The sequence below is a fragment of the Canis lupus genome, chromosome 11, assembly GCF_011100685.1.
Source record: "Canis lupus familiaris isolate Mischka breed German Shepherd chromosome 11, alternate assembly UU_Cfam_GSD_1.0, whole genome shotgun sequence".
Taxonomy (NCBI): Eukaryota; Metazoa; Chordata; class Mammalia; order Carnivora; family Canidae; genus Canis; species Canis lupus.
The window spans coordinates 18,321,520-18,334,340 of record NC_049232.1 but is presented as its reverse complement, the minus strand read 5'-3'; the positions used below and the strand labels follow the sequence as shown (position 1 = coordinate 18,334,340).

The 12,821-nt window shown below is 35.7% G+C and overlaps 1 protein-coding gene across 1 annotated transcript in view; it reads right to left on the bottom strand.

Annotated features, from left to right (window-relative positions):
• The window catches only part of ADAMTS19 (ADAM metallopeptidase with thrombospondin type 1 motif 19), a 228,940-nt gene that overhangs the window by 93,797 nt on the left and 122,322 nt on the right, over window positions 1–12,821 (bottom strand). The window contains exons 9-10 of the mRNA XM_038551654.1: window positions 4,937–5,077; window positions 3,327–3,477 (exon numbers count right to left, since the gene is read on the bottom strand). Coding sequence (XP_038407582.1) covers window positions 3,327–3,477; window positions 4,937–5,077 — 292 coding nt within the window. The remainder of the gene's footprint in view (window positions 1–3,326; window positions 3,478–4,936; window positions 5,078–12,821) is intronic.

Genomic DNA, 12,821 nt, shown 5'->3' with positions numbered 1-12,821 from the left:
TTTGGAACAAAAATAAGTATGTTTACCAAAATGTATTTATAAATATTTTTGTTTTTTGTAAGTGGCACAAAGGGAGAGGTCTTTGTTTCCTGCTCTACTATTAGTGTACAGAACTATGCTTGAAAAGAAGCTGGAATTCAATAAATACTTATCAAATCAGTGACTGCATTTGTAAATAATCTCTTCAATGGCTCTACTGATCTAGTTACTACTCTTTGTACTCTACTAATTTGGAATCAGAACTCATGATTTTCAAGAGTTGTATCAGAAAATGATTCTGGAATCAGAAGTCCATTCTCTTAGCTCTAAGACTCAGAAAGAAAACATAGTCCAATTTCTTGATCTGTAGAGTATATCTTAAAGGGAAAAAATTTTGACTAATGTTACATAGCTAGTAAGAGGAAAAACCCAAAGATGGTTCATGCCCCTCCAACCAACGTTCTCCAATCAAACCCTGACTCAAGATGTGTTGCTTTTCCACAGCAGTCTAATTCCTTCTGGTACTGCTTTAAAAATAATTCTTAATAAATATTACACAGAGATAAGAATAAAGAAAAATGTGATTTTATAAATAAAAATATCATGCACATAAAACTTGAGGGTAAAAAAAGAACATTTCTGAATACCTAAAACCTAAAACTTAATTTCACTTACAAAATGCCTAGTTTAAAACGCAGCAACATCCTAGGACATTGAGGAATACAGATTTAAAATAATGTAATAAACGTTTACACTTTTAGAGATGGAAGAAAATCTGTGCAGGTTGGTTAGTGAGAAATAACATATATATAAAGAGAGCAAAACAGCCTAGAAAAATAAAATAAATCAATTAAGATATTTCTTAACACTGATGATGCAGGTGCTGTAGCAGAAGAAACAAATTCAGTTAAAACATGGGATATGATCTATGATTTTTTTCTTTTTCTTCTTTTTTTCTTTTTTTAGAGAGAGAGAGAGAGAGACAGGGATGGAGGCAGAAAGAGGGGGAGAGAGAGAATCTTAAGCAGACTCCACACTCAGTGGAGAGCCCAACATAGGGCTCAGTCTCATGACTCTGAGATCATGACCTAAGCTGAAATCAAGAGTCAGAGCCACCCAGAGACCCTGGGATCTGATCTATGATTTTAACCCATAAAGAAGTCTAAGTTCTCTAAGAGGCAGTAGAGCAAGGTGGTTACAATGTACTCCACTGTCTGGATTTTAACCTAATATTCCCTCTGACAGGTGTAAGAACTTAACAGACTTACTTCTACAGGCCTCAAATTTTTTATCTGTAAAACAGGACTAATAACCATGACATATAATATTTATAAGAATCAAATTAGATCAGAAATATAAATGATTTATGTACTCTGTGGCATATATTTTAGAGTTCAAAATATCGTAGAATGGTATTAGGACAATTTAATTGCAATATAAAATAATTTCTAAAAGCTTTTAAAGATAATGTTTTATGAAAAATAATTTAAAATTTACAAAAATCTTGTTTGTAGTTGATCACTTGCAGAGTGTTTCTGACATTTGGGGTACTTTATAAAACATTAAAATTTTCCATTTATCAGCTCTATCAATTCTTTATACCACATGAACTGAAACTACCTCCCATATACTACTACAACAGTGACCATAAATAGTCTAGTATGTTTTCCAAAATAATGCTAATTTCAGCACATGGAAGTGTATCTCAAAACATTCATTTTGCCATGAGGATTTAAAAAATAAGACTATAACCCATGTTTTGACTGTCTGAAGGTCCAGGATATGAGCAGAGTAAGCAAGGTCAGAGAGGTTTCAGGGACAGATGTAAAGAGCCAAGTTGCTTACTGTTGAATTATCACACCTGATGCGAAGTTCCAAGGACCCAGAGCTCTGCCACTATAAACCCTTGGGAACCAGGTCACAATCACACACCTACACCTGCAGTCACCCCCCCCCCCCCATTTTTTAAAAAGATTTATATGTTTATTTGAGCGAGATAGATAGAGACAGAGAGGAAGAACAGAAGGAGAGGGAGAGAATTTCAAGCAGACTCTGTTCTGAGCATGGAACTCAATACAGGGCTCGATCTCACGACCTCAGATCAGGACCTGAACTGAAACCAAGAGTCAGTTTCTTAACTGGCTGAGCTACCCAGGGGTGCCCTGCCACAGTTTCTTCTGAGCTCCACTATTGCCAGATGGATTCTATAATCTACACATCTTTTGACATGTCACATTGAACGCAGTTCCAACTCCTTCAAACATTCACTTATTTTAATCTTAACTGAAACAGCCACTTAGTGACTGCCATGTGCCAGCCTCTGGGCTAGATGCTGGAGAAACAGAGCTTACCCACCAGTGTGGGAAATGGATAAGAGGAAAATAATAAGTGAACAATTCCTTGGATAAGAATTACAAAGACGAGAAAGCACCAGATATGTTGTAATGCCACATACTTTTTTTAAAACTTATAATGTATGCTGCTAGTACTCCAAAATAGCATTACCTTTAACAAAGCCAAACTCCTTTGAAGCAGTCACTGAAACTTAGGTAGAATGAAATATAGCTACCAACTGACTCAAAGCATGACTATCAGTTTACTCCTGCAATACAAAGTGTGCATGTGTATGTTGGGAAGAGGTGGGAATAGACAGGCAGGTAGTGGAAGGGTAGCCAAAAGAATGAAGAAAAGAAACAAGGGAAAGTAAGAAGAGCTAAAATTCTTATATCAATTAAGAAAGCCATTTTGCTCACTCTTCCAGACCTTATATTTTTTAGGCTGGTACAAATGGCCTGAGTAGTTAGTGACCATTTGAATATTAATATATAGATGCTGCAAAGTTTACCATTACATATTTGCCCTTTTCATCTAGTTTAATGATTTAAAAATATACTCTCAGGTAGTTTTTGTTCTGAAGAACATATTTTTAACATTTTATTTTCAGGGTTAAAAGATATAACTCTTCCTCTACAATTATATGTTCATGTATTGCTTTTATTATATTTTCACCCAGTTACATACCATGTAAGAAAGACACTTAAAATAAAAGCCCTGAACTGGCACAGTATAAATACTTCCCTGACTTCAGTGCCATTTTTGAAATTGAAATTCTTGGGTCATTCCTTCCTGACTTAGATTAAATGGCCACACCTTATTTCTATCACTTCCAAAGTGCCAGGGGAAAAAATGCAGTAACCTTTTCTTAGAAAATCTTTCTTTCCAAGATTGGGGTGCTCTTAAAAGAGCCACAAACTTTGAAATAAAGTCATCTTCTTCCCATCTCCAATCAATGAAAACAATGAATGTGAACATACACTTAAAAAATTGCATCTGTACAGAATGCTTACCTGCATCTCTTGACAAAAGGAAGCCAAAGGCCCAAAGAGAATCTGACATTGCTCATCAGCAGTGTATGTCATCCCTGGCAACTTGGAGGGAACCATCACGGAATTGACACTCTGGGGGTTTGTCTGGAGCAAGCAGTTACTGGCCTTTGACCTGGCAATATGCAGATATGTATAAAATTCTGAATTTCACATAAAAACTTGTTATAACTAGCATAGCAACAAGAAACATTTTTATAATGTTAAAAATAAGCTCTTACTTTTATTTATAAGTTCTTCAACTGAATATTTATAGAAGCCATCCCATATATGAGAATCATTTACGTACAACTATATAAAATAATCCTAATAATAATATTAAAGTTAACAATGTTTTGGTTTATAAAGGTCTTTCATAGGGATTAACTCAGCCAACCTACATAACACAGTGAGATGTTATTACTATACACATTTATACTATGAAGAAGTTCAGACTTAGAGTGTAACTTGCCTCAAAATAATGTGTAAAGGTAAAAAATCAATTATAATTGGGGACTTAGTTATATGACTTAAATATATGGAAGGCTCTGTCAAGTGAGTATTGAGAGTACAGATATTTTTGTACTTGACACTGTAATACAACTTCCATTTACGAGGTGATATTTAATTTTATCATATATCTGATTCTTGTGAAGGCAGCCATACAAAATCATGCATGTTCTTTAGGAACTGCTCAAGGGTTCCTGTTGCAAGTGAGGCAGTGAGATCACATATTACATGTTTTGCAAACTGGTCTCTATACTATCATGACAAAGAGCATGGGATGTACTGCACATAGTTCACACCACACCTAGGGTAAGGTAGGAAACATCATATTTTGGTGGATTTTAATATTCATTTAACAGAAAAAATAGGCTTGCAAATTTAAATGATATGGAAAGCTGAACAAAATTTGTCTGTATAGTGATTTAGCTAGCTAGGTGCTCCTCTATATCTTAGTGAGACTTGGGGATACTTTAAGCAGCTCTCAAATCTAACTACTTTGCAAATCACTACTGTTTCAGTTGCTCCTTTATTAGCAAAGGGACCAGTTAAAGTCAAGGGCTTTAAAATGAAAATTAGAACAATAATAAATATTTTCCATTTCTTTTTCCAACCAGAGAGAAACTGCTCTCACTGTTTAAAGTGGGTAAGTAGAGAATGAGGACTATTATAATGGTGAACACCATGTCCAAATGAAAAAAATTCAGAGTTTAGAAGTATCCCAATGGAAGGGTGGGGCTTTTGTTAAAGAGGTTCTTTGTGATAACAGATGTGCTGAGTGATGAGCAATGAGAATGTTTCCAGTGGGAAATTCTGAAGAGGCAATTAAATTCTGTGACAGATAATTTTCCAACCTTACAAATCATCTTGCCCGTTCTTTTATAAGAAAATGTGGAAAGTAAGAAGCAGATGGGTTAAATAATATGTTCCAATTCACACTATGAGTCAGGGGAAGAGCCAGCATTGGAACCAACTGCCTTGATCTCTAATATGATGTCCTCTTCAGTCTCCTGTGCCACTTTCCCTGGTTGGGAGAGGAAGCAGGCACATGTAAACATTGACAATACAACAACAGTAAATGACCTCAGTACCTTAGAAATCTTTCCAAATCTTCCTTGCTACATCGGGACCATGAAACATCACCAAGATTTTGTCCTTTAATCCATTCACCAGACATGATATGAAGACCATCAGCACATGATGGGTGGTCATTGTCATGATTAATGCCCATGCTGATTCAGAATATAGTTAAAATAAAAAATTACACTAGATAAATATATTTTAACATTTTATAATGGCAATTAAATAACAGACAAATACTTAAAATAATGGCAGATAAATTAGCTTTAAAGGTCAAAAATAAAATTAGGTTTCAGAATAAGTTATTTTGAAAAATTCTGTTATCTAGATTAAAGGTAATTATTTTTAGTTAGTAAAAAAACACTTTCCCAACCAATCAAGTAAATAATATGTTCAGTCACCTCTATCAAAATGATCTGCAGATAAATTTCTCACAGAGTAGTATGTATGAAACACAGAAATAGTTATGTTTCTATTCAACCATATTAGATACTTATTCCTGCCTTGAGATTCTTTATTCATACCTTCTATAAAATCTGAAACCACATCAAAACTATTATTTTCCCCATCTGCTTCATTAGACTGTGCTCCTCCACTCATCATAACACAAGCTGTCCCTGGAAAACCTTCCTATTCCTGGCCATTTTTTTTTTTTTTCTAGTAAACCTTGTATCTGTAGCTTTAAGTTGAAGATCTATTTAAAAACCTGCCTTATCTCCAAATGGATGTACTAGGAGAATGTTGAATTGAGTATGTTGAAAAACTGCTCTATTTTCTCTTTCAAGCCTCTACTTAACTCCTGTATTCTCTTTTTCTTTCACTCTATCCTTTGTGCCTTCACTTGCCACCCAATCTGCCAAATCAAGAATCTTCAGGCCATTTACCCCTTCTCTAAGATCATCCAAGGCTATTTTATTTACTCTGTGTTAGAGGGTAAGTCCTGCTAGTTCTACTTCCCAAATATTTCTCTCAACTGTCACCTCCTTTCAATTCCTTTGTTACTATTAATAAGAATTACAAAGTATTTAGTCTCAACAATCATTATGGCATTATTGGGTGCTGGGCCTCTAGTCTTTACCAACAATTCTCCCTTTTACTCCTACTCTGCCCTAGTGAAGTCTATTTAAAACACAATCCATTGCCATTCCTCTGCTTCCCCATTACCTACATGGCATTTTCCAGCTCTTAACATGGTACAAGGTCTCTTTATCTTCTTCCAAGTCCTTTACTGCATTTTCTCCTCAACAAATTATTTCTAGTGGCTTTTTTTTTTTTTACAATTAATTGTCATTTGGCATTTTCCATGTGTCATACTCTGTAGAAAGGGGTTTTATAAGCTTGAATTAAAAGACTCCATGAGGTAGGAACTATTAAAACACCAATTTTGCTGATGAGAAATAACTTTCCCAAGGTTATACAGTGAGAGAGTGGAAAGTGGTGATGTCTGAACTGAGGTGGCTGGCTCTAGAATCATGTGACTGACCATTACACATCTGGCATCTATGAATTCCATTCCCTCTCCTGCCCTGTTCAAAGTGCCTCTCTTTCAATGTCTTTGCCTGGATAACTTCTCCTGTCCGTTACCTTCAGGAGGTTTTCTTTTACTAACTTCCATATTACCTATGTATAATCTTTGTCCTAGCACAGGATTCTGTGAACAACATTGTTATAGCATTTTCTACCTTGCATTATACAATTTAACTTCTAGTTAATGCTGCAACTTGCTCATCCCTCTAAGATCCTGGCAGACTGAAATCATACTCTATAAATCTTACTTAAATGCTGAGTCAAGTCACTGTGTAGAATCACTTCTACTGCAAGAAAACTCATGTAATCTCTACTGAATTCTCAGAGTGAAGGTTAATAGTGGAGGCAGAGGAAGAGGGAAAAATTGGTTTTGTACAGGCTGAGTTTGAAATGATGGCAGGATAGTCAAGTGTCTCCTTTTCTCATTCTGTATGATTTAGATAGTAAAATAGTATTTCATAATAAAAATAGTGAAGACCTAAAATATCTACATTGTATTTTAAGATCCAAATAAAAGAGTTATTATTGAAGATGCTAAGGGAAATCACAACTAGACCACGTATGTTTTCTCAAATGAAAATAAACATTTTCATGATGATCAAACTACTTTTTCATGGAGATAAATTAAAACTTTGATTCAAAACTATTATATTTAACATGTTTTTGAAAGAAGAAAATGAGAGGTGCCTGGGTGGATCAGTTAGTTAAGCTCCTGCCTTCAGCTTGGGTCATGATCCTGGGATGTGGGGCTCCCTGCTCAGCAAGGAGTCTGTTTCTCCTCTGCTCCTCATCCTGCTTGTGCTCTCTCTCTCTCTCTCTCTCTCATTCTAGCTCTCTCTCAAATCAATCAATCAATCAATCAAATCTTAAAAAGAAAATAAAATGATATGGCTGGAATAAGTGATTAATTTCTGAGTTAAAAATAATGAATTAAGAAATCACTGTCTTTGCTAACTTCTGAAGACTCCCCAAATTCTGGTCTAAACAAAGCTAAAAATACATTACTGAATATCTTGTTCCATATTTTAGTTTCAGAAAAATTCAGCTCTATGTTGAACCATATTTCTCTTTTCTAATCTAATCAATGTCTTTATATAGGGCCTATATCACACATTAGTAGGATGACTCACAGGGAAAATAGGAAGACAAATGTTTTTCATACTTTGATGCTAAAGAGGAAAAATAAGAGATGATGTTGAGTAGGTATGGACAAGTTTAGTTATTGGGAGGTACAGTAAATGATGCTGAAGTTGAAAGAGATATGAATTCTGTATCTCCTGACTCCTTACCCAGAGGACTAGAGGCAAGTAAGTAACAATAAGGAAAGAAAGGTGCCTCAGTTTCTTCATTTATTAAATATACTTTCCTAACTAGTTGTTAGGAAAATTATATGAGGACGATGTTAAATGCCTCAGTACCAGGAATATAGTAGGAACCCATGATTATTTTTTTTCTGGGGTCAAGAGATCCAAGAAATCTTATCATTCTAACTTGTCAAAAAGCACAAAGAGATAAACATCATCATCTGTAATTTACTGTATTTGTGGAAGGAAGTTGCTTTGGTGGAAGTTGTGGACTTTAAGGAAAATCAAGTAAAGAATAACAGCAAGAATTTACTTTGCTTGGATGTTAAAATAAGAAATTGCAAGGAAGGCAGAATCTCACAAATTGAATAAAATGCCTTAACGCACTTCTAGCAGTACGGTTCTGATGCAGTCCTTGCCAGCATCACTGTCTCACCTCCACCAGCGAGGGATTCTGGCCACAGGACATGTTGCCGGGTGACCCTGTTTTATCAACAGCCACTTGTGCTGTGGAACATGCTCAACTCTTCCATCTGTGGTGGTACAGTGTCTCAAACCATACACAAATGCTATCATTTCTGAGAGGCAACTGGTCTTTTTCAGGAACAATAAAACTTCTTAAATAATATGTCCATTTGAGAGAAGGAGAGGTTTTGTTTCCAAGATTTAGCAATTTGGACATTCTCCCAAAGTAGTGTAATGTGATTTTCCAAATTGGGAAGATTACAACTTCTCATCCAGATGATCATTTTCCTTTTGGGATCCTGATCCTCATGTAAGAAATTAGTTATAGCCATGGAGAGATCTGATGATTCAAGCATTGTTTACCATTAGTTAAATTTTCCTAAAGTCATTTAACTTGTAACAGAAAAAAATTATCATTAAAATGAGACAGGACTTAAAAAAAAAAACACATCTGGAATTATCAGGAAACACTGCTTAGTCCCGATGCTACAGATATGAAATAAAACAAATAATTGTGAACCTTTATCTGCACCAGTCACTGTATTAATCATTTACAATGATGATATCACTCAATTCTCACAATATCCCCATAATGTTTCTATTATCATGACTTCTATTCTATACATGAGGAATGTGCTGAGGTTAATGGTAGAGTTGGGATTCAGAGCCAGGCAGTCCGATGCTCAAGCAAAGAGATCTCTAAACAACCAAATTACAGTGAATCAAAATGCTCCATTTATGCACATGATTTTTTTGTTTGTTTCCTGGATAATTTTAAAAGTCCTCTCTCTGCTAGCAGAAATACACCTCCACATATATAGTTCTAAAACCAAGTCACATTAAATGGAAAGCATTCTTAAAGTAAGACATTAGCAACACCTTTCTTCATACTGTGCAACTGAGCTACATTTTAATAATCTCAGTTTAAATTCATTTTGACAAAGAGCCTTGGGCAAATAAACTCTCCACTAACATTGTACATGGTTGTCAAGTCAACTGAAAAAATATTTTTATCTTATAAAACTTCTCAACTTGTTTAAAAGTCACTGCCAGGAAGTTTTGTGATATCCTGCGGAAAGCTGGAGAAACATTTGGATTTTGAAGATGGTCCCTTTTGATGTTTAAAGAGCTAGAGGAGAGAACATTTATGAATTCACTCACATATTTTGCATAATTCGGAAATGATCAGATTTGTAAACAGTAATTCTTTAGAAGAGTAAAACCTTTTTGTGCTAAATATTATTAAATATTTTGTTATGATGTATTATTTCCCACTAAAAGCCATATAGTATATGGAAAGTCTTATTTAAAAAAAAAGAAACAAACTGTCACAATGTCTAAGTGGAAGTGTATTATATTTCCATGAAATGACAATTTCATACGATTCCGTGGCTGGATGTGATGTGATGTAAGTTCACTGATGTGTGCTCATGGGGAAAAAAAATCAAAATATGTTTATTATTTATTATATTTTAAATAATTTTAATCATTTAAATTTCAGTTTTCATAAGACAACTAAATATGTACCTCTTTTATTTATTCATTCATTCATTCATTCATTCATTCATTCATTCAAGATAGAGAGAGAGGCAGATGGAGAAGCAGGCTCCATGCAGGGAGCCCAATGCGGGACTCGATCCTGGACCTCCAGGATCACGCCCTGGACTGAAGGCAGGCGCTAAACCGCTGAGCCACCCAAGGATCCCCCTAAATATGTACCTCTATCAGAAGTCAAAGGCAATGTAAAATAAGCCAGCAACAATGTCAAAAATTTTTTTTAAAAAGTAGAGTTACGAAAAAAGGGTTTATTTTGACTTTGGTATACATTGTATGACAGGCATATCTAACAACTGAACAAACACTTGTTGAGAATGCATTGTGTGCTGGGTGCTGTACTGAACTACAGTCACAAAAATTAATGAGATCTAGTTCCTGCCCTCAAGGTGTATAAACTACTATCTATTGGGGTTAGGGCACACTATCCTTTGCTCTTTTAAAGCTAATACATGCTGCTATAAATATCGGGGTGCAGGTGTCCCGGCGTTTCATTGCATTTGTATCTTTGGGGTAAATCCCCAACAGTGCAGCAATGGCCACGATAGCCAAACTGTGGAAGGAGCCTCAGTGTCCAACGAAAGATGAATGGATAAAGAAGATGTGGTTTATGTATACAATGGAATATTACTCAGCTATTAGAAATGACAAATACCCACCATTTGCTTCAACGTGGATGGAACTGGAGGTTATTATGCTGAGTGAAGTAAGTCAGTCTGAGAAGGACAAACATTATATGTTCTCATTCATTTGGGGAATATAAATAATAGTGAAAGGGAATATAAGGGAAGGGAGAAGAAATGTGTGGGAAATATCAGAAAGGGAGACAGAACGTAAAGACTGCTAACTCTGGGAAATGAACTAGGGGTGGTAGAAGGGGAGGAGGGCGGGGGGTGGGAGTGAATGGGTGACGGGCACTGGGGGTTATTCTGTATGTTAGTAAATTGAACACCAATAAAAAAAATAAATTAAAAAAAAATAAAGCTAATACATGCCTGGGTCTTGTTAGTTCTATATTCCTTAAAGCTCTCCCACCTATTATGCCCTTTCCACAACTAGTTATATCAACCAAGACAAGTGCTAATTCTCTTCACTTCTGGACTACTGTAATGTCTGTCTGACTGACCTCATGCCCCTTAACCCTTTGCTTTATTAAACCATGCTTTAATTACTTTAGCTTATTATGAATATATTAATACCATAAACTAGTTTCCTAGGATTTTTTTTTTTTAGAGAGAGAGAGAATGGTGTAGGGAGAGAAGGAGAAAATCTCAAGCAGACTCTGTACTGAGCATGGAGCCTGACGCAGGGCTCAGTCTCACAACCCTGAAATCAGGACCCCAGCTGAAACAAAGAGTCAGACATCAACCAACTGAGCCACTCAGGCACCACCCAGCCCAGGCAAAATATTCTACTATTCCTTGGCAAGCAGTGATACTGAAAATGTAAATAATGCACATGTACATCAGAATCCTAGGGCATGCTGATGTTGGGTTAGTTAAAATGCAGAGTCCTGGGCCCTGCCACAGTGGATTGAAAGAGACTATGTAGAGATAAGGCTTAAGGAACGATACCGTATTCTTACTCAAAATTGTAAGAAGCAATGATCAATAGGACAAAAACCTAAGCTTTCATCTTATTTTTCAAGTGATCTGTAAACTGACTTCAATCTAATTTTCACCATTTGTACAATCCCCTTCTTATCAGAATGCTTTCCCCAAATTATCTGTATTTACAAATGCAACCCAAATTTTAAGACCCTCTTCCTGTATAAAAAACTCTTCAGTAAATTCTAGCATGTATTTCCCATTATTGTTAACTTTTGTGTCTTCCAAATATATATGGCAGGTATACATATCAGAGCTACTTTCTGTTTCTGGCAAATTTTGAGTAATACATATAAGTGGTCACCATTTAGAATTTAAGTGTTTGGAGAACAAGAATTCTTGATATTAGATAAATGGATACAGATTTACCAACTGATAAAGAATCATAGAAGCAACTAAAATTCTGTAAATTTGAGGGCAAGTTGAAATTAATGTGGCCTCTTACTGATTTAGAGAAATTGTAAGCCCTAAAAGTCTGTAGATGATCAGCTCAAGAAAGGTTGCTTGCCTGACTCTGGACCACACATTTGCCAAGATACATTGGAGAAATGCAAACAGAAAGCCAATTCTTATAAGACCATTCATTAGCTGGGTGATTTTTTCCCCTCTCCCACCTACTCACTCTGACATCCAAATCTACATTTGGAGAGAATCTGTTGTGGGAATGCAGCCACATCTATACTGGCTGAAGTCCCATTATGATTATTAACTTGGACAAACCACTTATTACTCTAACTGGTATCATTGTCTGAATAAAGTATCAAATACAAAAGCTGTGTTAGTGGTCTGTAAGGGTTTCCATAAGAAGTTCATTTCCTGCCAATCCAGTAAGAATTCTGAAGGATATGAAATCGATTCCTTGAACAGAGACATATATGGCCAATGGAAGTTGAAGATCTCCCTTGTCCATTAAAGCATTCATAAAAATAAGTATGCTACTACTAATTATTACTGTTTTTCATTCACTCTGTATTATGTGTCAACCACTGTGCCATGCAATTAAAGCATGAACAACCTAACAACGAGCCTTGAAAAGAAAACTTACCCAAATTGTAGGGATGAAGAAAATGAGTACGGACACATAGACTTGCCTAAAGTTTATTCAGTGAGTAGCTGGCATGACAAGAATTCAAGCCCAAGTCTATCTCTCTAATATTTTTTTCCCTATCACCTGCCCACTGAGTAGTTTCTAACCCCAAACAAGGCATGTGTGCCACAGGAAGATACTTATGACTTTTGCTATAGGGAATCCTCTAGAGTACAAAATAGTAAAAGAGTACAATGTGGTTACATGTAGCCATTTACAATTTCAGTGGGTCAAGGTACATTAATTAAAGAATAATTGATTAAGCATCTGTCTTTGGCTCAGGGTGTGATCCTGGAGTCTCCGGATTGAGTCCCACATCGGGCTCCCTTTTTTTTTTTTTTTTTTTTTTTTT